General features: G+C 38.8%; 1 protein-coding gene across 1 annotated transcript in view; it reads left to right on the top strand.

The window, feature by feature from the left end:
* Nucleotides 1–14,494: 14,494 nt before the first annotated feature.
* The window catches only part of BANK1 (B cell scaffold protein with ankyrin repeats 1), a 163,571-nt gene continuing 153,434 nt past the window's right edge, over nt 14,495–24,631 (top strand). The window contains exon 1 of the mRNA XM_040598660.1: nt 14,495–14,567. Within this exon, the coding sequence (XP_040454594.1) occupies nt 14,555–14,567 (13 nt within the window). The 5' untranslated portion in view covers nt 14,495–14,554. The remainder of the gene's footprint in view (nt 14,568–24,631) is intronic.

Below are 24,631 nucleotides of genomic sequence, written 5' to 3'. Positions count from 1 at the left end.
TAAGTTAGAGAGATACATCTCTTTAAGTGTAAACTCTTCACACCACTTGTGACAAGTATTAGAATGTGCTGCTATGTTTTGATATCAAATTGTATCTGCATATATTTTTCATATTTATACAAGAATGTCCAACTGAGATGCAATGTTTTGTTGATAGGAACACCTGCTGGGTTTCATTACAGCATACTAATAATGGGAACATGCCTGAAGTATTTAAAAAATAGAAGAGTTTTTCCCTACAGTTTAATTGGAATGGAAAGTTGAGAGAATACGGCCTTCACCGAATAAGGAGGTAACTCAGCAAAGGAGATGTATGTGTGTGCTTCATAAAGGTATCACTTTTCTTTCCAAATATAAACTGGCAGCTTTGGAGGTAGGAAGAAGTGCTATGTCTATTTATTTAAAAACATAGGCAATATTTATAGCATTCATGTATTCACATTTTTAGATCGCTACTCAAATATAATTGTCTACCATATACATAATTCTAGCTACTTAACCCAAACTTATTTTCCTCTTCAATTTTTAGACAATAAACAGGAGACATAAAATCAGTATGTGTAGCCAAAAATCCTGTGAATATATACACCACGTCTATGCGGTATCCACAGATATACATAAATCTATGTATATGCTGTTGACATTTTACAAGAAAAAAACTTGTAAAAATATGTAAAACTACTTAAAGAAGTCAATTAAAAAAACCCCAAACATCTCTAATGTATTTCAATTCTGAACTGCCCTGATTTTATTTAATCAAAGATGTAGGAAGAAAACCATCCATTACAAGGCTTAAAAATACTTTCAAGGTATTGTCCAAACATGTGTGGCCCAAATATGAAATAGCTGTGTAGTGTGACATGAATTTAGCTGGCAAAAAATGCACAAAATTATTCATGAACAGCATAGAGATTAAAGTGTAACAAATGACTAAAACCATTACTCTACAAACACCATTTATTCTACACAATTTTTTCAGAAATGTTTTAAGGAAGTTTATATATATGTATATGTGTATATGTGTGTATGTATAAGCATTTTTAATGCATACATGTACATATATTTTTATATTTTGACATTTATTTTTGCATCCCTCTGTATCTAAAGCCAGGTCTTAAGGACTGATTCAATATCCACGCTGATAAGAATCTTTCCACAATTTTCAGTGGACTTGATTAACTACATTGGTTTCAAAAGGAGAGAAAAAGAATAATTAATAAAGCACACCAAAATTCCAGAAAGAACAGTTGTCTGGAACACAAGTATGCCATTGTTTCTAGGTTTACTATTGCCTGGCTTTTTAAGCTATATCTTTCATTTCTAGTTGCTTTAATCAAACACTAGGAAACAGACATTGCACCATAGCTTCCACTTAAGCTGTATGCCTCAACATTAATTCTTATTCTTTCTCTTAAATCAACACTAGCTACAACCAGAGACAAAACCCATATGATTAAATGGCTCCTCAGTGTTCACCATAACTCTAATTTTGGTGATAAAACCATGGCTATAGCTTTGAGGATTTCCAATATACAATATTGCATACAGTTGCTGCACATCTTGTCTCATCTTCCCTGTTCTGCACATACATCATGGGTTAAATGGCTCAGAGGAACGATAGTTTGTTTTCTACACCACAGAAGTCAGCAACTGACTGCCTTCACTTTGTAGCATTTATTGCATTACTTGCTTGGTGTCCAATAATCCCTATGAGCCATGATGCTGGAGTTTCACATCTCTGAGCCACTTTCACACAGCCCACTCACCACTCAGCATCCTGCTGCCACAATAGTTATTTCAAAAACCTGTTTTGAAACAGTGTATTTAAAAGGCAAGCCCCACAGAACTGCACTGTACTAACAGACAACACAGCACCATTTATTCTGAAACAATGGAACATGACAGGAAAGTCAGTATTGCCTGAATCCTTTGACTTTGTATTGGCACATGCACCACGAAGCTGCACAAGACTGAAAAATGCATAAACTGTTTGTTTATAGGATACTAAAGTAGGTGGGTGAGAAATATCACCCTTACAAGACTCTTGCTTGCAAGAATATATGTATGTATCCCTGCATATATGAACTGATGGAAAAAGGTATGATGAATTACTAACAAGGAAGCAAATCTAACTTCTGTTCCCTGCTGGAGCACAGAGAAGCAGAAAAGAACTGTACCGTAATTCTGTATTTGACTTTTTGTGCATCCAGTCCAGAACATTGTCCCTGATCGTAGTTAGCATTAGGACTTTGAAATAAAGGTGACAGATACCTTCCGTCATCTATATCTAAGGTCTTGTCCTAAACTCAGTACCCCAAATTCAATCTCACTTCCAAAATTTTTATTTCTAAGTACTGTAACTTGAGATGTGTTTCCAACAGTCTTCAGATCTGCCTAATTTTTGACCTTGATACCATTCTGTTTAGCTAGAAGTTGCATGAGAATATTTAATGAAAGTCACTTTTGGTGAACTATGACTCAGTGGTGTAGCTCTGAATCACTGTGCCCCTGAGGGTTACTCACAGGGTATGATGAGGACAGTTTCTGGCAACGTGGGCTTCCCAAAGTCTGGAAATAGATAAAGGTCAGTGGTTTCCCCTCCCTTACAATACCGCATCCTTTTTCACTTCAGCTTAGCCCATACCATGCTCTTTTTCCGTGAACCATTAATACACTCATGCCCTGGTCCATTAGAGCTTGCTCTGTGTTGTGGTTTAACCCCGTCTGGTAATTAAGTGCCACACAGCCACTCACTCACCCGGAGGGATGGGGAGGAGAATCGGAATGTAAAACTCAAGGGTTGAGATAAGAACAATTTAATAATTGAAATAAAATAAAAATGAAAGAGCAATAATAATAATAACAACAATAACAGTTATAATGAAAAGGAGGGAGAGGGGGAGAAGAATGAAATCCAAAGGGAAGGGAGGAAAGAAAACAAGTGATGCACAATAAAACTGCTCATCACCTGCTGACCAGTGCCCAGCCAGTCCCTAAGCAACAATCAGCTTGTCCTGGCCAACCTCCCCAGTTTATATACCCATAATGACATCCCAAGGTATGGGATACCTCTTTGACTAGTTCAGGTCAGCTGACCTGGCTGTGTCCCCTCCCAATTTCTTGTGCCCCTCCAGCCTTCTGGCTGGCAAGGCCTGATAAACTAAAAAGTCAGTGACTTACTGTAAACATTGCCTAGCAACAACTAGAAACATCAGTGTGTTATCAACATTGCTCTCACACCAAAGCCAAAACATAGCACTGCACTAGTTATTAGCTACCAACAATAAAATTAACCTTATCCCAGCTGAAACCAGGACGTGCTGTGACTCTGCACACTGCAAGGCATGGCAACACTCAGGTTAGATCAACACTGGTAGGCCATGATCTACCAGTTCCCCTAAAAGGCATGGGAAGGAGGCAGCAGTAAAGGTAATACAGAGGTAAGAAGAGTGACGGAGAGAGACAACTATTGCACAAGGTCTGTGGAGGCCTTGGAAATCCTGTTTTTTTGCCTAGTTACAGCCCTCCTGTTGTCAACCACTGCAAAGCAGCCAATCATGTGGGTACATTGCAGCCCAAAGTTAAGTCAATTGAAGTAGCATTACAGAGCGATTACATTGCTTTGCCCGTGCTGATTGCATGGGCAGGCCGCCATCAGCACAAACCACAACTGCAACTGCTGAATCAGCTCCTTCTTTAAGGAAAATGAAGCCAACCAACCTGTAAGTCCCAGCAGCTACCCCATTACAGTCTAAGAGAATTACCCCCTCACAAGCCCTTCCTTCCCTTTTCATTTAGTTGGCAATGAAATGCAGGGAGGTTATTCATCGGAAAATAACTCATTCAAATATTCACAAGGGCTGTTTGATAGCTGGACTCCAATTCATACACAAGATGCCTGCATAGAAAAAGGAGCGTGGCAAGGCAGCTACTTCCAAGCACAAGAGTGCTAGAGGGTGGTGAAAAATTGTTTGGATCATCAGCAGATGGCATCTATTTTACCTTCACATCACTAAAAGAAAATAAATGGTTGTTAATCCTATTGCCTGAGATGAGTTTCCCTGGGTGAAATCCTTAAAGACATCAAATTTTGTTTTAATTTATCCTGTATGCATATTGGAGAGTTGAGTCTTGCTGTGATAATTCCCCTGGAGTCTTCGGAAACTTTGCTTAAGGAAGCTGTGACAAAATCTGTCTTTTGGGACAACACCTCAAAACTGTATGGGTTTTGAAGGAGGTCCTTTCCACAGACAATGATTTCTCTGTTTCCAGTGCAGGAGCTATAGGATGTGTGAAGCTCTCATTCTAGTCTAGTTTTTGTAGCTTGCATTTATCTTCATTTGTATTGTCTGCCTTTTGCGTAAGATTCATAGCTCTTCTGTGTAACAGTCCCAGCATGAACAATTCTGCCAGCAAAAATGAAAAACTACAAACCCATGTATTACTGTAAAAGCTACAACTGATTCATAGAATGTAAACAAAAATGCAACCATCTGAAGGTCTCCATGTAAAACTAGTACAAAAAAAAAGTTAGGTGAAGAAGCTCTTCTGTGTAACAGTCCCAGCATGAACAATTCTGCCAGCAAAAATGAAAAACTACAAACCCATGTATTACTGTAAAAGCTACAACTGATTCATAGAATGTAAACAAAAATGCAACCATCTGAAGGTCTCCATGTAAAACTAGTACAAAAAAAAAGTTAGGTGAAGATTTGGGCAGACATATTCTGTTGACCATTCATTTTGTGATTGTAGATGTGTCGGATATTAACTTTTATTTATTTTGCCTTACAGAATGAATCCAAGGCTGTTTGTCAATTATAGCACATCCTCCTCAGAATACAAGAAACAAGCAATGGACATTCCCTGAGTACATTCTTCAATATGAATCTACAATCACTAGCCAACATCTCAGCCATCTATGATGGGCTGTTCCCATTTTGACATAAAAGGAATTGCTGCTGGCATGCTGTGTTATGTATCTCTCTGATTTTACTTCAGAAGCTCAGCTATTAAGAATATCAGGCAATTTTGGTTGTCTTCATCATTTGCTCTCTAAACCTGTAATTGAGAAAGAATCCAACAGGCAACTACAGCACCCATCAAACAACATTAAAATCTATTGTAAAGAGATGGGATGGTATGAGGGAGTGAGGGACAGAAAGAGAGATCTCCTAGAACACACTGTGCCATGTGGGAAATTATATAATCCAGGCAAAGCATGATTTCTTGTTTGTGTCTGTGTGTGAAGGAAAATATAGCATCACCTTCATTCTTGTTCACGCCTCCTCTTCATAAAGCAAAAATCTTGTGGTCCACTGTAATAGAAGGTTCGTGAGCATTTCATGTACTGAAATGCTACCCATAAACAACAAAAAGGCAGCATTTTATTGCATTCTGTCTGGGTTATATAGTACCCAATGCTATAATGTGTTCTCCAGTGGCCTAGATATCAGGGTGTAACTTGGATGTAGAAGATCTTTAGTTTTTAATTAATAATACATAGTGCAGAATCTGAAAGGCTATCTATAATTTATGTATCAGTGTCTCAAAAGCAGTCATTCATACATTATATATTCAGACAGAAAATTATCTCGCTTTTATTTTCCAATAAAAAGTATATTAAGATGTTATTATGTGCCCTCCAAAATGGATCAGTGCTACCCAGAGCTTCGTAGCTCTCAAAAATGCCAGGTTCTGTTGGGTTCTGCTTGCTACAAGAGGCTGAATGTACAAAAGCATTACCGACTGAGCACCTCTCCTGCTCTTCTGATGGGCTTTTAAAAATGATCAGGCCACCTCTTGGATATGTGCTCATTTACCCATAGAGGGACAGATAATGTCAGGGAAAAAAGTTTATAAAAAGGGAAGGAAATTATTTACCAATACGAGGTTTCTAAACTGGATTTATGGACAGTTACCAAACTGATTATGGTAATATATCACAACTCCTATAAAACAGAGGAAGAAAAAAGTAATTTTTGAAATACAACTTTTAGCAAAGCTACTGCATATAAAGCATGTTTGATATTAACAGTCGTTCTCATCATGCTGTCCCATTTTGCAAGCACCCACCTACTTATGGGCACTTTAAAAAGTAAAAATAAAAAAATGCATAGTGTATGCCGAACATGCAACTCTTAAGAGTTGCTTTCAATGCTATATTTTCTCCCTGTCTCTATCAAGCTACAAAGCCTAAAATAGCGATACCGGGCTACATGGTGCAAAGTCAGTCAGCCTCTCTTAAAACTCAGTCTTTGTTCTGCCCCTTTTATGTGTAAAACAATGCCAGCAGGATCAAACAAGCCCTCCCTCCTGCCTCAGGCGCTGGGGAGTCATTTCTGGGTGGCTTGGAGTCCCAGTTACCTGACAGACTGTCTGAACGCCTTCACTCCAGGACAGAGGCAAATGAGTCACATGCGTACTTGCTTTGTTGCATCTCCACCACAGCAGATGTGGGACCAAACGAGGTATGAGTTGTGTTTCTTTCAGATCTGCCTCTCTTCCACGTTCTGCACTCCTAAAAACCTATTCACTTTTTTTCCCTAAAGTACTGAAATAATCCAGCCTCAACAGATTTAATAGAACTGAGATAAACACTTTCCAATCTCATATAGGCAAGGAGATGATAAACTAAATAATATTTGTGATGCATCTGGAAGTATGATGATTTGTATGTAGTGAGACTGTGAGCTAGGAGATCAGAATTCAAAAGACAACTTTCAACAAAGTGAGAAAAGGAGTATCAACCCACATAGGATACAAAAACTATATATTTTTAAATGTGGATCTAAAGTTGCTGTCTGAATTTTATTTCCTCGGTACAATAGTATTTTGGAGAAAACAAAACAAAAGAGTTCAACATGACCTACAAACAAACAATCTAGAAAAGAAACATAATTCCTTGAGATTAACATACTTTCCTTTATGAGAAGAGCCAAGCATTAAGCTGCTCCTGCAGGTATGTCATGGGGGAAAAGACTGGTCATAGATATTTTTGGGTTAAGCCTACATCTCCCTCTCTACCTAGCACAAGACAAAACCAGTTTGTGCAGTATGTACAACTAAAATTATCACCTCTCAGAACTGAAATTTGGGGATGGAAGGGCTTCTGAAAGACGTGATTATTAGTAGACTGAGGTGTTATCAAACAGAATATTTAATTTGGGTAGTCTAAAATCACAGCATATTTTTCCCTCACAATTTGTGGCTCAATAACTAGGATTACCAATTGGCTCTTGGCAGTTATTTTGAACATTATGGTAATTACACTTCAATGAATCTCTTCATAATCATCTGCTTCTTAGTATAATAAAATTTTAGAATATTACAGAGTTTGAATTAGCAGTTACCACAGATCTCTGAAATACAGCAGGCCAAATCCACCTCTATTTGAGTTTTGAAATACTATTTCTTAATCTTGTAAACTGTCCACTCTGGTGGTGAACAGTTTTTCTATTTATTTTTTTATTCTCTGCTGCTAATCTTTTGTTTCTATTCTGTAAACTTGCATCACTATGTATTTTAAATAATGTTTTTTCTCATGGGACTTTACAGACAGTTTTTGCACAGTGGTCTATGCTATAAAGTTGTATTTCTGTGATATGAAATTAGTAAGAGGAAAAAGGACACTGAGAAAAAAAAAAGTCTATGTTACATTCATCAGTTATTTTAAAAAAAAAGCTTTAAAAAAAGCCCTGTGAAACCTCAAGCTGAGGCAAATATGAAAAAGAATTGTATCTTTGCAAGTAGTTAACTGCAGGCAAATGGCAAGGTAATGTATGCTGAAATTGCTTCTGCAACAGGAACTGTTAGATTTTTCTCATTAGTTAAAAAGTAAAATATTGGCAAATTAGACTACAATTTCAGCAAAAAACTCTTAAGTCACATGGTCTATTTCTTCTATTCTGACAGGACCGAGCTGTTCATTTTGAAGGAAGTGTTTTGTACAACCTCGTTTTGAGTAATTCCAATTAAAAAGTGAGTAAGATCATTCCAGTGAAAGGTTCTTTACAATTCATTTGCCACCTGACAAGTTGTCTTTGAAAACTATCACAAAGTACTTAAACTTCATGCTATTAGAAAATATTCTTTAATAGACATGTTATTGGTTTCTTCATAATACTTCAGTTGTATCTGAAAAGGAATTTCTTACTTGAAGAATAATGCCTATAATCTGGATTAAATTAATTCTGTAGTCAACGGTCAAAGGTATGCACATTATTAAATTAACAGGAAGAGGCTGTAAATCATCGTTTTAACAAACCATTACAGTACAATAATTGTTTTCTTAAAAATTACAAATAGTCCTCAATGAATCAGTTGTCAGGACTGCATAATGTTACATGGGCTACTGAGAAGAAAATAATGTTACCTTAGTCTCTAAGGCACATGCAATCAATAAAAAGCAAGTGCTGACTATTGGTCAGGAACTATGCATCACCTTTGCTCTGGTTTCATTCTTGGATAGCTCTCTTTCCAATCCCAAACATTGAAATCAATAGCCTCATTGGTTTTAAATCTCCACATGTTGCTACAGTCCTATTAAATTGTTTTAAATTAGTCCTTCCCTGTTCACAACACATACATTAGCTATTTTTCAAGAATGCAATCCAAATGTCCCCTTCCTTTATCTTCCAGACCATTCTTAACAATTGCTTTTAAAGAGGAGCCAAGCTTCACTCCTTTGTCATTCAAGCAGTCACTACTTTGCTAAACATATTAGCAGATATTTTACTAATTTGAAAGGAACATACAATATGATAGAAAGGAAGAAAGAGTGATGTATGGGAAGGTATGTCCACAGACTTTGAGAAGACTGAACAGGGAATAAACCTGACTTGCATCAGCCAAGAATACAGGCCAAAGACTGTGAGTAATCTAGGTCTAACAAATCCAGTATGTATGCATCCAGTTACACTCTCAGTGAAGCAAAGAAACACTGAATTCTGCTACTGCGGATCTGAACTGACTTCAACAACTATTAATTGTCTTTCCAGTCATTCCTTTGTTAGGGGTTGCATATGGGAAGACAAACCAGCAGTTCATTTATGACCAAGCTTTACTTATAATCCATAAGCCACTCTGTTGTCTATCTAGTAGGATTTGAGTCCAAATCAATTCAATCTCAGTTTTACTAGCATCCTGTGGGGCACTGCATCAAGTGATTTATTAGCAGTGTAGATCTTCAATACAGATTTCCAAATAAAGGTATAAAACAACCATGATGGCAGACATTAAAAATTCATATTTACCAACAATTACCATAAGGCATAGACAAGACACATCAGGTATTACCTTCCTAAGTATGTAAGAGCAGTTTGCTATATAGCATTATATTGTGGCATTGACTTTCTTATGCTATAAACAGTATTTGAACTGATCTCTAATCACAACACGCATTAATTCAGTTTGTTGCCACTGAAGGATTAAATGTCACCTAATTCATAGATTTTTGTTAAGCAAAATCTATGAGGACTGATGTGACATGTACATGCATAGCAAAAATTAAATCACAATAACAGGTACATGAGATTCTATTCTGGGGGGGGAAGAATTTCATTTCTGCTCTGTTACACTTGTGAAGAGACTTTTTTTTCTTTAAATCCACACAGATTGTGTGTGGATTTGTATCTGAATTTCTTCAAAACTACATAAAACCCTGTTGTGACCACCAAGGACCCTATGGAAGGCAATAGATTTTTTTTTTATTTAAGAATGAAATTAAAGAATGACACAATTTTTATGACATACTGGCAGTGCTTTTATGTTCCAGGGCACCTATTTTATATTCTCTTATATTTCACCTCTGTCATTAGTCAATTTAATCATAATGGTACTAGAGAAAGAAGCTATTAAATTTGTCTCACTTGACCCATTTTTTCCTTAACTGACAGTGTTACTGTATACAGTAACATTTTCTTTTGGATTCATCTTCCCTTCTAGATCTTCTTTATTATTATTTTAGCAGGCATTGACTTCAGTAACAAAACGAAGGTCTCAAGCACTATTTTCTTGCTTCCTTGAAAGCTATCATACAAACTGAGTTACATTCTTAACACTTTGATATCCCTTCATAAGATTTAACCAATATTTAGAAATATATCACGTACTTAGTTTCTTCTTTTTTTCCATTAGACTTAACGAGAGTGGACACTCAGCTAATTCCATGTTAATTCCTATAGTAACGTCTGAAATGAAGTATCTGTGTGCACAAGCAGATAAACTAACATGATGACAGCATGTATCTAAAAAACCCCACATATATGCAGACCCCCGTTAAAATACAAAACCAAATAGTATCCTGCGAAATGCAATAGTCCCAACTGCTTGTATTAGTGATTATATATATATTATTTTCATTGTTGTATAACCTAGAAATATTATCAGTGAATTTTACAATGAAAGCTGCAGATAAAATTAAGAGTTTATAATGAACTGTGAATAAATCTTCCAAGACTACTTCAGCCTCTTCAATAGACAAAAAGCTGTTCCAAATTTAGCAGATCTGTAGGAAACAAATGTGTAATATATGCATGAAATTATACTGGCAATGTATTGAATATTAATTATATCCAGTCCAGAAGCCACTATTTCAATAACAGCAGTATATTCATTAAAGGAAAAAGAAAACCAGTATTAATAAGAAATCAGTTCTGAGAATATCAGTGAGAAACCAAAGCTAAAAAGCATTCTAGAAGTATATAATTATCCCCAAATTAGTGCCACGAATCTAGGACCTTTGGAGGTAAGCTTATACTTGAAGTAAATTTATTAAAATTGAAGCTTGAAATTCATATCAAGCACACCCAGACAACTTGGACACAACACTGACATAATTCCCAAGACATGTTCTTCATGTTTTAACATGGGTTTTCTGTTTGTTTTCCCTCTCATATAGCACTGCTGCATGACAAGTACTGAGGTTGCTTAATAATTTAACTAGTTTGTCCTTGCCTAGAAACAGTGAGTGTTCTTACACATCCAGTGTGAATTACAAATTCCTTGAATTCATGACACATACAAAGTGCAGTGATTAGGAAGCTAAAGAACTGGGGAAACCTAATTCTTCTGCTGGGCTTGTAGAGAAGACCTCAACATGAGAGACTTCACAGTAAAGTTATTTTGTCAGCAGGAGTATTTGCTGGAAATGGCATTGGCAGTAATATCTAGTCACATGCAGACATTACACCTCATCAGAAAAAACCTTCATAACTGGGCTGGTATAGGAAGAAGTATAAACTGATGGCAATAACCCTCCTTTGTTCTTAAAAATAAGGCTGCTGGTTGTAGGCCTTCCTATGCCTAATACTATCTTGAGTTGCAAATGGTCCAGCTGACCAGCACCACGCTCACTGTTACCTCTGTTGTTCTTATTGTTGTCCCGGACAGGCCAGTATCACTGTCTCAAAAGCTGTGGTGGCAGCACCATAGCTCAGGAAAACCATATTCAAGTGAACACTAGTTCAGCTCAGTAGCAAAGGCTGAATCAGATTCAACTAAAAGCACAGACCCAACACATCCAGCCTAATCATCATCAGATAGGGGTTAAAGTGCATGTACCATGACAAATGATTTACACTACACCAAGCAGTCCTCCTTAAAACTGCTACAATCCCGTCCAAGTTTTATCCTCCTTTAAACTGTGATCTAACAACACAGCTCCTACATTATGTTCCATCTCTGTCTTCATCTTCTCAGTAACCTGTCCTAGGTGGTCCCCTTCCAGCCTTATCCAGATCATCCTACACATAGCACCACAGTTCCTTCTTCCCCCCAGATGAGAACAAACATTTTGCCCATACCATTGCAAGCCTCCGTGTGTGCCATACGCATTGACCAATGCTCCAGCAAGGCCTCCATGTGGAGCAGAGCTTCTTGCTTTTGGACTCTGCTGATGGCTAATCTTTCTATGACTAGTAGAAGCCTGCCTGTTCTTGGTTTAAAAATATGAGTAGGACAAACCTTATTCTTCCTTTTAGGACTCATTTCCACAGTGCTGGATTACTTTTATTTCTTCTCAAAATGTAAAGAACTGGCTTATCACAATTCCATTTTGCCCTTCATCATAACACCCAGTGAAAACTAGTTTTGCTTCGGTTTAGTAGAATAACAGAGTTCCAAGCTTCATTTTAGTTATTTTTATTTTTAAATACATTTATATTAATTATCTTTTCTATTTTTCTGAATTCTTACTCCTACAGTGAAGACCATCTTCAGACTGCTAAATCATCCCAACTGCTTCCAACCACATTATCTAATCTGTCTTTTAAGAAGCAGAAATCATTATTGTCTTGGCAAAATAGTCAGATACAATATTTCCAAATGTTTAACTTTGACATATTGGTTCTTCAATTATATCTCATACCTGTTCATCCCGCTCACGACTCAAGACTATTGACGCTCTAGTGCTGCGTCCCTTGTGTCTAAAAATACAGTACTGGAATGAGGTATTGTCGAGATACTTGTCACTTCAATGAATGGAACATGAAGGGAAAAATGAGCAGAAAGGAACAATGGGAGGTATTCCAGGCTCCTCCTGATGCATCTGTAGATTGACACAATTGGTTCTAGTTTGGATTTTTCCTGTTGTCCTGGTTTCAGCTGGGATAATTTTCTTCTTAGCTGGTGCAGTGGTGTGTTTTTGATTTGGTGTAAGAACAATGCTGATAGGACACTGATGTTTTTAGTTGTTGCTTGGTAATGTTGATACTAAGTCCCTCTGCCAGGGAGAGGGCTGGAGGAACACAAGAAGTTGGGCGGGGACACAGCTGGGACAGCTGACCTGAACTAGCCAAAGGGATATTCCACACCACAGAACATCATGCTGTGTATATCAGCTGGGGGAAGAAGAAGGAAGGGGGGACATCCAGCATCATGGTGTTTGCCTTCCCAAGTAACCATTATGTGTGATGGAGCCCTGCTTCCCTGGGGATGACTGAACACCTGCCTGCCCCGTGGCAAGTGGTGAATGAATTCCTTGTGATGCTTTGCTTGCTCATGTAGCTTTTGCTTTACCTATTAAAGTGTCCTTATCTCAACTCTCAAGTTTTACATTCCTTTCTGATTCTCATCCCCATCCCTCTGGGTAAGGGAGGGAGTGAGCGAGTGACTGTGTGGTGCTTGGTTGCTGGCCGGGGTTAAACCACAACACCTGCATATACGTAGCTAGAGGTTTTCTCGTTTCCTCTGTGTGGTAGGCCAGGCCAGAAATTCACCAAAACTACCCACTCATTAGCAAAAGCATACTGACCCACCCCAACCCCACTAAAAAACCCCCACATACCAAATAAAAAACCAAGTATCATCTACCTGTGCAAGAAGAGAAACAGGAACAGCTCACGATGGTTCAGTTTTTTACATATTTCAGTTGGACACAGGCCCTGAAGCGTGCAAGGGCTTTACAGAAGCAGTTCTTTGACTGAAGTCCAGCCTCCTGCAGCTGTGTGGTTTGTGGCTGATAGCAAACGGAAGGTTTAAAGACTGCCTCTATGTGGATTTTCCTTTCTCTAATACTGCTTGAAGTTCACTCTGCAGCCTTTCCTTCAGGCAGAGCTGCACATTTGTCTCCTCTATTTTGGACACCCATCTTCCTGAAACTTATACTTAGCCACTTCACCTTTGAGATCTCTAAAACCTTTGATAAATTTCAATAAAATCAGTCACAAGGCATTAAAGTTCTGGTAGGGAAGGGGAACACTTCAGGATGTTCAGATGGCCGAGAAGCACATACTCATGCATAAAGTGCAGTTGGTTAAGCTTTGCTTCCTTTGGACACCAGCTCAACACTTCTTTCTTCCAGAAAGTACTTTCAGTTTTCCTGCAGTCCTATTTTAAAGGGCAACTCCGGCTCCTCGTGGTGGGTCAAACCTTTATTTTGAACTTGAAAGACGCTACCTTGATCGATGGCTCCTGACTAAATTTTGCAGACAGCACAGCAGTGAGCTGGTGCTTGCAGTCTCTCTCATTGGCTACTTCATCTTACTTCTTTACATTTTGGTTCTCTTCTGTGCCACATTAAAAAATAAATATATGGCACAGTTATCACAGAGATACTAACTCAACGCTGCATCACGCCACCTTGCCGGCAGGGCACAGGGACTGCCATACTACGACAGAGATCTCTGGGGACTATTGCCCAGGTGCCCTCCGCCCTCGGGCTTTCTGTGCAAGGCGGCAGGTCCCTGGGATGACCTGGGGTCCCTGGTGCAGCAGCGCACTAAACCCAACCCTCTGCGGAGCTGGAAAGGCTCACCTGCCTTCTCATTTTCTCTCCGCATCCCACCAACTTCGACGGCCGAGGCCTCTCGACCGGCGTCTAATGAGGGAGGCGGGGGCGGGGGGCGTACTGCCAGGGTCCCCTCACCCTTCCCACCAAGAGCCGGGCGCAGGCGCTGCCCACCGGCGGGAATATGGGGGGGCCGGCGCGGGCAGCGGAGCCCCACGGCCGGGAGGAGCCGGGGGCGGCCCCACGTTTCCGGCCCGGAGGCGGCAACCTCAGCGGCCGGGACGGCGCGCTCTGACCCGGGGCCGAGCGAGGAGCGGCGGCGGCGCCATGCGGCCGGCAGGTCGGTGAGGGGCGGGGGGGGCTGGGCGGGGGTGTGAGGGTGGGCGCGCGCCCGTCCCGCCCGCTGCCTCAGCCGTTGGCGCAGGGGCCGGGGGCCGCCCCGCCACAGCCGCCAGCCCGGCACGGGGGCGAGCGGAGGTGGGTCGGGTCGGGTTGGGCTGGGCTGCGGCCCGGCCAGAGCCGTGCCCAGGTAGGCCTCGTGGGTGAGGAGTGATTTCGTGAGGGGTCGGCGAGCAGGAGGGCATGCCCGCGGGAGCAGGTGCGGTGGTTTCCTCTGGGGCCGCTGGCGGGCTGTCGGTGAGGGGCGGTGGCGGTGGTGTGGCAGTGAGGTTCCTGTGGAGAAATGGGATGCGCTGCTCCCCGGGAAGTGCCTTGGCTTCCTCAGGTTGTCGTCCCAGTGTCACGCTGGTGAGTGGAGAAACCTACCTGAGGTATTATCTGCTTTTTCTTGATAAGGCTGCGTGCTTATTGGGTGCATACCCAGTTAGCATGGCTGGTCCAAAAAAAAATTTTTTTTTCCTTTTGGTATTTCAGCTTATGTTACCAGTTTTCATGACAAATTATGCCAGAGCTTTTATTGAGGTAGCTGGTCCTGGTACCTCAAGGCAGTTTTAGATAACTTTTCCTTGAAAATAACCCTGAATTCCAAGTAGCATTCAATGCGTCTATTACTGTCTTGCAGTACAGAACGTAACTTTTCTGAAGAGCGGGAAGTCTGGCACTGGAAAGTTAGGACATGAAAGAATAAAAGTTGTATGAGCAATGTTAATTCTGTCCTACCTGTATATTCACTCTGGGATAGTCTCAACTGGCTAATCATATGCTGTGGTATTAATTAAAAACTGATCATCCTTTTCCAGTCTTTCAGCATTCAGGATCCAGCCTTATTTTATACCATACAGTAAAACCTTGCTAGATGTTGCACAAAAATACTCATTTCCTTATTTATGTTTTTATGGGTGTTTGTCACGTTATCTTATGTTCCTCAAAACTGTTACTGTACCTTCCATTAGTCCCTTGGTAGTATTGGGCTGTATTATCATCCCATTTACTGGTGAAAAAAAATTGATGAAAAGATAAATGACTTACGAAGGTCATGTGTAAAACAGAGGCAGTCCTGAATCAGAACCAGAAACCCCTGACTCCATGTCCCTGTGTTCATTCTTCCCAGTCATGTTTCCTTACTCACAGAAATACTGTGTATTTACTGCTCCTGTTTTCTTCATGTGCGTTTGCAAGGCTCAGCAACACATAAATCAAACCAGTGACAGCAAAGCTGGGCACTTATTAAAGGGGAAATGAAAGATGTGCAGCCAGATGCCAGAGGTTTGACATGCTTGCAACAGGGAGCTCAGCTTTACCTTTGTGACTCCTCCATTAGATGGGACGATGTTTTATCCTTTCTTTATGAATGAGGAATCAAGAAAGAGAGATCTGAAAGCTTGACTGCAAAGGTGACTCAATGCATTGGTTTACTGTTTTGGTTCACCATTTTAAATGACTACTTCAGATGTCAAGGCAGGTTTTTTCAGAGTAACTAATATTTTATATCCTTTTATAACATCAAAGTAACCATATAATATATTAATTATCAAATGCAGCATTCTAATGACGTTAGCATTGCAACCCACCTTTACCTACTACTCTCATTATACAGATGAAAACACTAGAGAGGAAAGGCAAAGCGATTTTCCCAACTGTTGCGTAATACATTCGCTTTAGATAAAATGCCAAAATTCAGGACTGCTTTGATTTCTGCCCAAGGCTGGTTGTAAAATGGATGTAGTTGTTTTACTACTACCTAGCCTTTGACAGGTAGGATTTTCTATCTAGACTCGCAGTATTTCACAGTTCTTTAAAGAAAAAAGTAGTGTGCATGAGCAAAACCACATGTTTAACAGCATTTCTAAATATGCATGTACTATCCCAGTTATTAGGCAAACATATTTCTAGATGTGACTGGTCAGTTGTATTCTGATAATCAGACGTTTGCTTAGTGATCATTTTGTATAAATGATGGTATAGAATTGTGCATGGGCTGGGGACATCCAGTTTAAAGTCTGGTTTTTGTTGAATAAAGGCAGTCAAGCTCAGAGTATGCATGTGAAATTGTTGGAGTAATTGCTGAGCAAATACATAAGGGCACCAAAGAGGGATGTCTAGTTTCCCAGCTGCTGGCAGCCAGTTCCACACATTGGCAGGGAAACAACTAACTGTAGGTTCAGCCAGCAGTGAATATGCTGGCCTTCTACTCTGTCATCATCTGTCTCTGTCATTTTTTTTTCATGTATTGCTCTGCACAAGCCTCAGTCACCTGGGTCCTCAGTGCATAGACCCCTCTATTGCAGTTTTACTGCGGCACCAAACCTTTCTTTCCACAGTGAGAAGAGGTCTGTTTTCTCCTGATGAAACACTAGCAGTGAGGTATTGAAGTTGCTTTGGGTGGGTTGCCCAAATTTGGGTGGATTTGTCTAGCACAAATCTGAAACCTGTTTGGGATACTTGATGTGAGGGACAAACTTGTTATTTGTCAGTACTTTGTAGGAAACTGTAGCCTAGATAAACTCCTTTATGCAAATTCCATTAAACATGCTGTACCTAGTAGAAATAAAATATCCATTATGCATGATCCTCGATGACATCCGTCTTCACTTGAGGTAGGAGGTAGTGGCAGTATAACTTGCAAATGGCTATGCTGTGTTTGAGTTGTCACTCCTCTCCATACTTATGAACATAAATATCAGCACTGAGGTCTTCCATTGTGAACTCTTTATTTACATGATGTACATTTCTGTGCATCCAATTGTTTTTGGGGCAGTGTTTATATGACAGATGTTCTGTGAGGGAATCTGGCCAGTGAATAGACACAACTAATACTTGACTTTTGTTTTTCCTGAGAATTGGGGATCACTTGGATTTTTAATAACCTTAAAATATTTTAAACCCTTTCACTTTCAGGGACAAAATAGGTCTCAGACCATGACTTGATTCAAAATCTAAGGGGTCTAGTGGTGGAACTTTGAAGCATATTCAGCAATAACATCATAATATGAATAATTAATATTACTACCAATAATGTATTAGTAATTTGAGTGTCAAAGAAGCCCGTACTGCAAAAAGATACTGTCATCTGTTTACAGTCTTATTATTCTGAAAGGAAGTTCCTATTTTTTGTTATTGATGAAACATTTTGGTATTTCTGCAGTGAGAAACAAAGATATAATATTCAGATATTTTAAAGCTGAAATCTGTCTCCTTAGAATGTATAAATAGAGATCTTCACTGTGGGTAAAGAAATTATTCCAATGTGTACTCCAGGCACACCATTTTCAGGCGAGTGGTGGCTAGAAACTAGATTTTGATATTTTAAAAATACATTGCATAAGGAAGAAGAAAAATGGATCCATTAAGCTTTGAAACTCAAGTACCTTATGATTAATACAAAGCTACCATTTGTCCTCAGAAGTGTTGGGTTGCTGATTCAGGTTCAAAAGTTGATTCTAAGGCATTTTCCTAATGATAATCCTCTCTGGTCTCCCTTCTCTTCCAAGCAGTGATTACTGAAGTTTGCATGCAAGCAATTTACCACTCACATTTGAAAAATTGTATCACTGATGCCACGGTAATGGTGGAAAAGCAGTAATCTCAGTTTCTGAAAAGAAGAATGTTTGTGTCCAAGTGTCACTATTTTCTTGTCTGTGTATCTTTTGAAGCTGGTCTTTGAGCATTAGGTTAGCTTATATACTCCTTTCTTTGCTTGTAGGTAATAAAGAATGTTTTAACTCCTCTAGTAAGCTTAAGTGCCACAATGCAAACAGCAGCAATAGCTTGTGATATAATTATATCCTCCTGGAAGGTCCAGTCATTTCTGGCTATCATTAAAAAATAAAGTTGACTTAACCTTTTGTATAAATTAAAATCAGACTATTACAATGTGATCTGTGATAAACAGCTAGGTTTTATTAAATGTAAACAAAAGTAGTAAGTTCAGAATGTTATTTTAAATATCTAGGCATTTTGAAACCACTGTGAAGATGATAAGAGTCACAAATATCAGGATTTAAATTTTAAACTAGGACCTATTTCATGTGATAATATTGATTATTATTTAGAGTTTATTGGCTCCCTGTATAGTAAGAAAGCGAGTCTTTGTACTAAGCCACAGAGTATAATTTGATGCAATTGCAGGCCTGCCAGTTAAAGCAAACTAGTCTTAAGCAGTCCCATCATTACTTTATTTTTCAATGTTTTTGTGAGTCTTTGTGTACAACTAAGGCTTACACATTTTTGATGTTGAGATAGTTCAAGCAGAGGTATAGCTGAGTCTGGAAAGCACTGTTTTGCTTTCAGATCACATGCTTAACAGCTGTAAATAACTTGCAACTTTATACAGGAGATTATAAATAGCTTCAGTTTGTGGCTATGGTTCATTGCTCCTTGTAAACTTAGGGGTGATGAGCAGTCATTTTTATTAAATGACCAATTGCCAACTAATGATGCTTCATTATTGCCAAATATTACATGCTATTAAAAACAAATTTACAACAGTAAGTATAAATCATTTTAGCAGTATCTTGAAATTGCTTTTATGGTGAATGAGAACTCAAAACATCTATAGAAAATACAGTTACTGTCTGAGTATAGACAATTTGGAATATCTGCATTCAGTGATACTTTCATCAGAGAGCAATGTTTTACTAGTATACCATCTGAGCATTGATTCAGAGTATTTTAACCCTGAAGTACACAGTAATGTATATTGCGATTAGGAAAGGAAAGCTTCTTCCTTTTTGATCATGAAGGTAGTATCAGTGTAGTTCAAAAATATAAGTGACAGATGTTATTGAAAAGATGCCAAGGTTTTTTAAGAGCATGTAGTGCCAAGTAGTTCCCATTATTTTCAGGAGATGAGCTTTTTTGAAAATGTGGGACAGAGAGTTCATGAATAGATTTTCTTAAATGTCCATGTTTTTTAAAAGCCTGTTTGTTTACCTTCCTTGAAATACTTGGGATTTCTTTTCAAAATACTTAGGAATTACTGTTGCATTTTACCACAGGTGTGTTTGTGAGTACTCAGTCTTTTGAAAGTAAAATCTTGGATAGGTAATGCAGATACTGAAAATATGCAGGTCTGCAGTAAATGTTAACTGATCAGCTGCATGAGAACTTTCAGGGCAGTACCTTTCAACCTGTGTGGGAACAAAACATGAAAAGGATAAAAATAGATTTATTTATTCATTTATTATTACTTGCTTCTGCTGTCTGTTTATAAAAACTGACTTAAACATGATTGGTAGAGTTGTAGCTCTCTTATGTGTATGTAGAATGCTGGAAAACTATTGTTAATGTTGAGGCACATGTAGAAGATACATTTGTGTCTTCTGTCAGGTCAGAGCAAGAATTGTTGTGAATACACTTAATTATAGGTCCCATACTATTTTAAGCAAAGAAAATGTAGTTCTGGTGAGGGTGGAAAGAGTCAAATGTTCAGGGTGCTGTAATAGTGTGCAAAAACCCAAAGGGTAAGTCTTTGTATAGCAGTTCTTTGCTGTGCAGATAGACCCAAAACTAAATCTAGATAAAGAATATGATAGTTGTAGCAATAGGAATTCCTCTGGGTGGGATGCTGCACAGAAAGATTTTGATCTTTTTGGTATTTATGATGGTCCATTGAAACTTGTTGTCTTGGTGCTGAATTACTCTCTTTAAGACTATGATAATATTTTTTAAAAAGGAAGAAAGATAATATGTCCTAAATTAAACAGCTTGTCTAGGAATGACATAGAAAACTAGGAATGTTACCCAAGTTAGGAATGTCTTAGTGCTACAAACCCAGGACCTTATTACTAAGTAAAAATAAATATATAAATAGTAGTAATAGTAATGTTTGCTTTTAACTGAAAAAAACAAACCTATTTTCAAAGCCTATTCAACTCTGCAGTCTTTGAGCATCTGTGCAGAGTTTGGACATAGTGGTGGTTTGTAATGTGCAGTGCAGGGCTTAGCTTTCCTGTCCAGAGAAGCTCTTAAAGGATGCTGAGATGAAAGGAGATGGTTTTACAAGTGTATGTTCCACCTTTCCAGTGGTCGGTGCAGTAGTGGGTTCCTCAGATACTTAGAGTAGTGGGCTTCTCTTGGAAATGCGGTCTGTAGCATGTCCAGCTGTCTTGATGTATACTACCTTATAGTTTTATTTCTGAGTTCTATGATTATATCAAGTACAGATTCATACTGCAATACTTCATTATTATTATTGATAAATACAGTGTTCAAATAAGGAAATCAAAAAAGAAAAGCAAATAAAAAAAGGGTGAAAAATTGTTAAAACTTCATTGGTGACTTGGCATTTTAAATGTTTCATTTGTGTGTGGTAAATGTGATGTGCTTATGTCTGTATATGCCTAAGGATGTTCTTTAGAAAAAGGAAATAGGGATTTTCATAACTGCTGTTGCTTCTGTTTAAGAGCTAGACACAATTAATGTAAGGCTATGAAGCTGAAATGCAATATCTTTTCTCAAGTTTTGTATTTTTCTCTCTGTATGTACTGGTAAACTTCAAGTGAGTTGCTGAATCTTGTGGGTTTTCATAGCTGAAGAAAAGAACGGCAAATATCTTCCCCCTTTTCCAATAGAGTATTTTAGTAGGTGTCTTTATTTCTTCATTCCTTTATTTTGGAGGAAGAAAAGTTTTCTTGTAGCTCTGAAGTCCATAGGTCCTGTATGCATTTATTGTTCTTCTCTTTACCCTTGTGAAACATGTTCTAGCAGTTTCCTGATTTTGCACATGACTAGGGTAAAGAATTTGGAAGGAATGAGGAGAGTACATTCTTACAAGGTTCTCCATCTTACTCTATTTAGCAAAACCTCTTAAAACCACAAGGAAAACACCTATCTCATCAGCCAAGTGACTTAATAGCTGTGCCTGGTCTTCCTGCTGAAGTGTACTACAGCTTTTGTCCAGCTTGCATTCTTGGGTTTTCTTTCTATGGAAACCAACATCAGATGTGAGAAGGAAGATCTTCAAGTTTTTCATGGATGCCTGAGTTTTGCTGTGACACCAAGTTAAGGTGCAACTGAATACTGCAACTGGATCTAGAAACTAATACCTGATCCAAGATCCCCTACTCTAGATATACCATATTAACCAGGTAAAACACTTATTACAAGAAATAGACTAAAAGATAAACAATATTGTCCCTCCAGACCTCACTGAGATCCTGTCAAGGGCTCTCTAATCTATTTAAGTCCTTGTGTGAATACACATTTCAGTTCATGCCTTAACATACGTTACCCGCCAAGTTTCTCAGTGTTGAGGACATGCATGTGTTCTGTCTCTCAAACAAAGCAAGCTATTTTCCTGTTAAAATGTAATGAAGTAATATTTTTCACTCGCTACTTATCATTGTACTTTCTTCCAAATACACCCCCCCCCCCCCCCCAAATACTACATTTTTTAGTTGTTCTCAGTGGCATGGGGGAATGCTAACTCATGAAGAATAAACAATTCAAGTTTGACTGTATTCAACAAAAAGTGGTGGGGTTTTGTTTATTTTTTTAAATAGCAGATTAGAGGTGTGGTTGAAATAGTAAGCATTATTTATATTCTAATGGAAAATACAAAACATTATAAAAGCTTTTTTAAAAATAGAAAAATGTATGGAATAGCGTTTATGAATTGAACTTTTAGGAAATTGAATAATATATGTTAAAATATACATTCATATAGTACACCCTTCTATTATTCATCATTTTCATTTATTCATTAAACATTTACAGTTTAAATAGCTGAAAGGAAAAAAATATGCCTGGATTGAATTGAACAAGGACCATTTAGAGCTATTTGAGGACTGAAAATAAAAGCCCCCATCTTAAGTAATGCCAGTGTCTTCTGTAAAAATGAAAGGCTAAATACAGTATAGACTTCAAAGCAGTTTAATGCTGATATGATAGTGGGAACTAAATGAAAACAAGCAGTACTTATAGCAGAAGCCCACAAGTGTGGTGTTTCTCTGATTTATTAAGATTTATGTGATTGAAAAGACGTGGGCACTTGCTCTTTGTTAAACTGTAATATGCATGACTGACAGAAATCACTTTTTTTTTTTTTAACAAAACCATACAAACAGCAAAACCCAGGTATCTTCTGACTTTGATTAGCTTCCTTTTTAAAAATAAGATTTAAAAAAATAATTTTAAAAAGAAATGGTGGGAAATTTGGTGAATATTAAGTATTCAGTATAAAATCAATATGCAGAAGAATGGAAGCTTACAACAGCAAGTAGCCCTTAGGAGGAAGAGACTTTCCCCAAAGCCTGAGTTGCCCTTGCAGAACCACTTCACTGCTCTGCAGACTGAAGAGGAAAGACCTGTCACATCAGGAGAGACACTAGAGCTGAGTAAGGCAGCCTGATCTGCTCCCCCTATAACAATCAGCACAACTAAGAGAAGGTGACAGGTGATATTAGTAGGTAACTCAGAGGGGTATGGAGGTGCCCCTCAGGGCTTGAGAGGTGGGCCCATGCAAACCTCATGAAGTTGGGCAAGGCCAAGTGCATGGTCCTGCACATGGGTGGGGGCAATCTCAAGCACAAATAAAGGCTGGGTGGAGAATGGATTGAGAGCAGCCCTGAAGAGAAAGACTTGGGGGCAGTGGTTAACAAGAAGTTCAACATGACCCGGCAATGTGCGCCCGCAGCGTGGCCAGCAGGTCAAGGGAGGCGGTTCTCCCCCTCTGCTCTGCTCTCGCAAGACCCCACCTGGCAGACTGCCTTCAGCTCTGGGGCTCCCAACATAAGGAGGGCATGGAGCTGCTGGAGTGGGTCCAGAAGAGGGCCACAGAGATGAGAGAGCTGGAGCACTTCTTCTATGAAGACAGACTGAGAGAGTTGGGGTTGTTCAGCGGGGAGAATAGAAGGCTCCAGGGAGACCTTACTGCAGCCTTCCAGTACGTAAAGGGGGCTTACAAGAAAGCTGGAGAGGGAGTTTTTACAAGGGCCTGTAGTGACAGGACAAGTTAATGGCTTATTACTGGAAGAGGGTAGATTTAGATTAGATATTAGGAAGAAATTCTTCACTGTGATGGTGGTGAGACACTGGAACAGGTTGCTGAGAGAAGTTCTGGATGCCCCATCATCGGGAGTGTTCAAGGCCAGGCTGGATGAATTTGCTCTTTGAGCAACCTGGTTTAGTGGAAGGCGTCCCTGCCTTCCACTCGATGGAGTCATCAAAGGAACTCGATGATTTTTAAGGTCCCTTCCCGCCCAAACCATACTGTTCTGTGATGCTATGAAAATCCTTCATCACACAGTGGTTTCACAAAGGTTTTGTTACTGAGATTTTTTTGAAGTGTTTGCAGTAGCATTCACAGAATTTAGTTATGACCTATAATCATGTATCGGTAGCCAGGAGTGTGTGCTTGAGCATATGTATGAAAAAAATTTAGAAGGTGGCCAATATAGTTAATGGTGTATGAGTGGACTATATCTACCTTGAACAAGTTCTTTGCATTATATGCTCAGTTTAACTGAGCATTAAAAGAGAAGGTGGCTCAATCAGTTCTAAGATGTTTACAACTTTAGATCCGACTTAAAAAAAATATAAAAAGAGCCCTCTGAAAAATAACTATTTGATCATCCTTAATTTTCAAATGCCTTTTTTTTGTTCAGGAAACTGAAGTAAACAATCAGTGTGATTTATGAGTCTCCATTCACTTTGATTTCAAAGCAAGTTGATTAGGCCTTTAAGTAAACCAGAGAGACCACACAAACATCTTTATGAGTGTCTAAATGATTTTAGTTATATCCAGAAAGTAATTTCTAGCAGCTTAATTTTACTTTTAATATCTAAAGATAATTTACATGTCAATTTTTTTCTGAATCTTTTAAATAGTACTTTTAAAAGGAGGTAGGGATACGTTACCTGAAAATTCGATAAAGGTTGAATCAAAGAATTAAAAACATCTTGCTTGGAATGAATGTTCAATATCATCTAGAAAATCCAATAAAAATGCAGAGAACTCAATAAATCTTTTTTCCTCCCTCCTCCCCCCGCCCCCCCCCCCCCGCC

The sequence above is a fragment of the Falco naumanni genome, chromosome 1, assembly GCF_017639655.2.
Source record: "Falco naumanni isolate bFalNau1 chromosome 1, bFalNau1.pat, whole genome shotgun sequence".
NCBI lineage: Eukaryota > Metazoa > Chordata > Aves > Falconiformes > Falconidae > Falco > Falco naumanni.
This window is presented reverse-complemented; position numbering and strand designations above follow the sequence as displayed.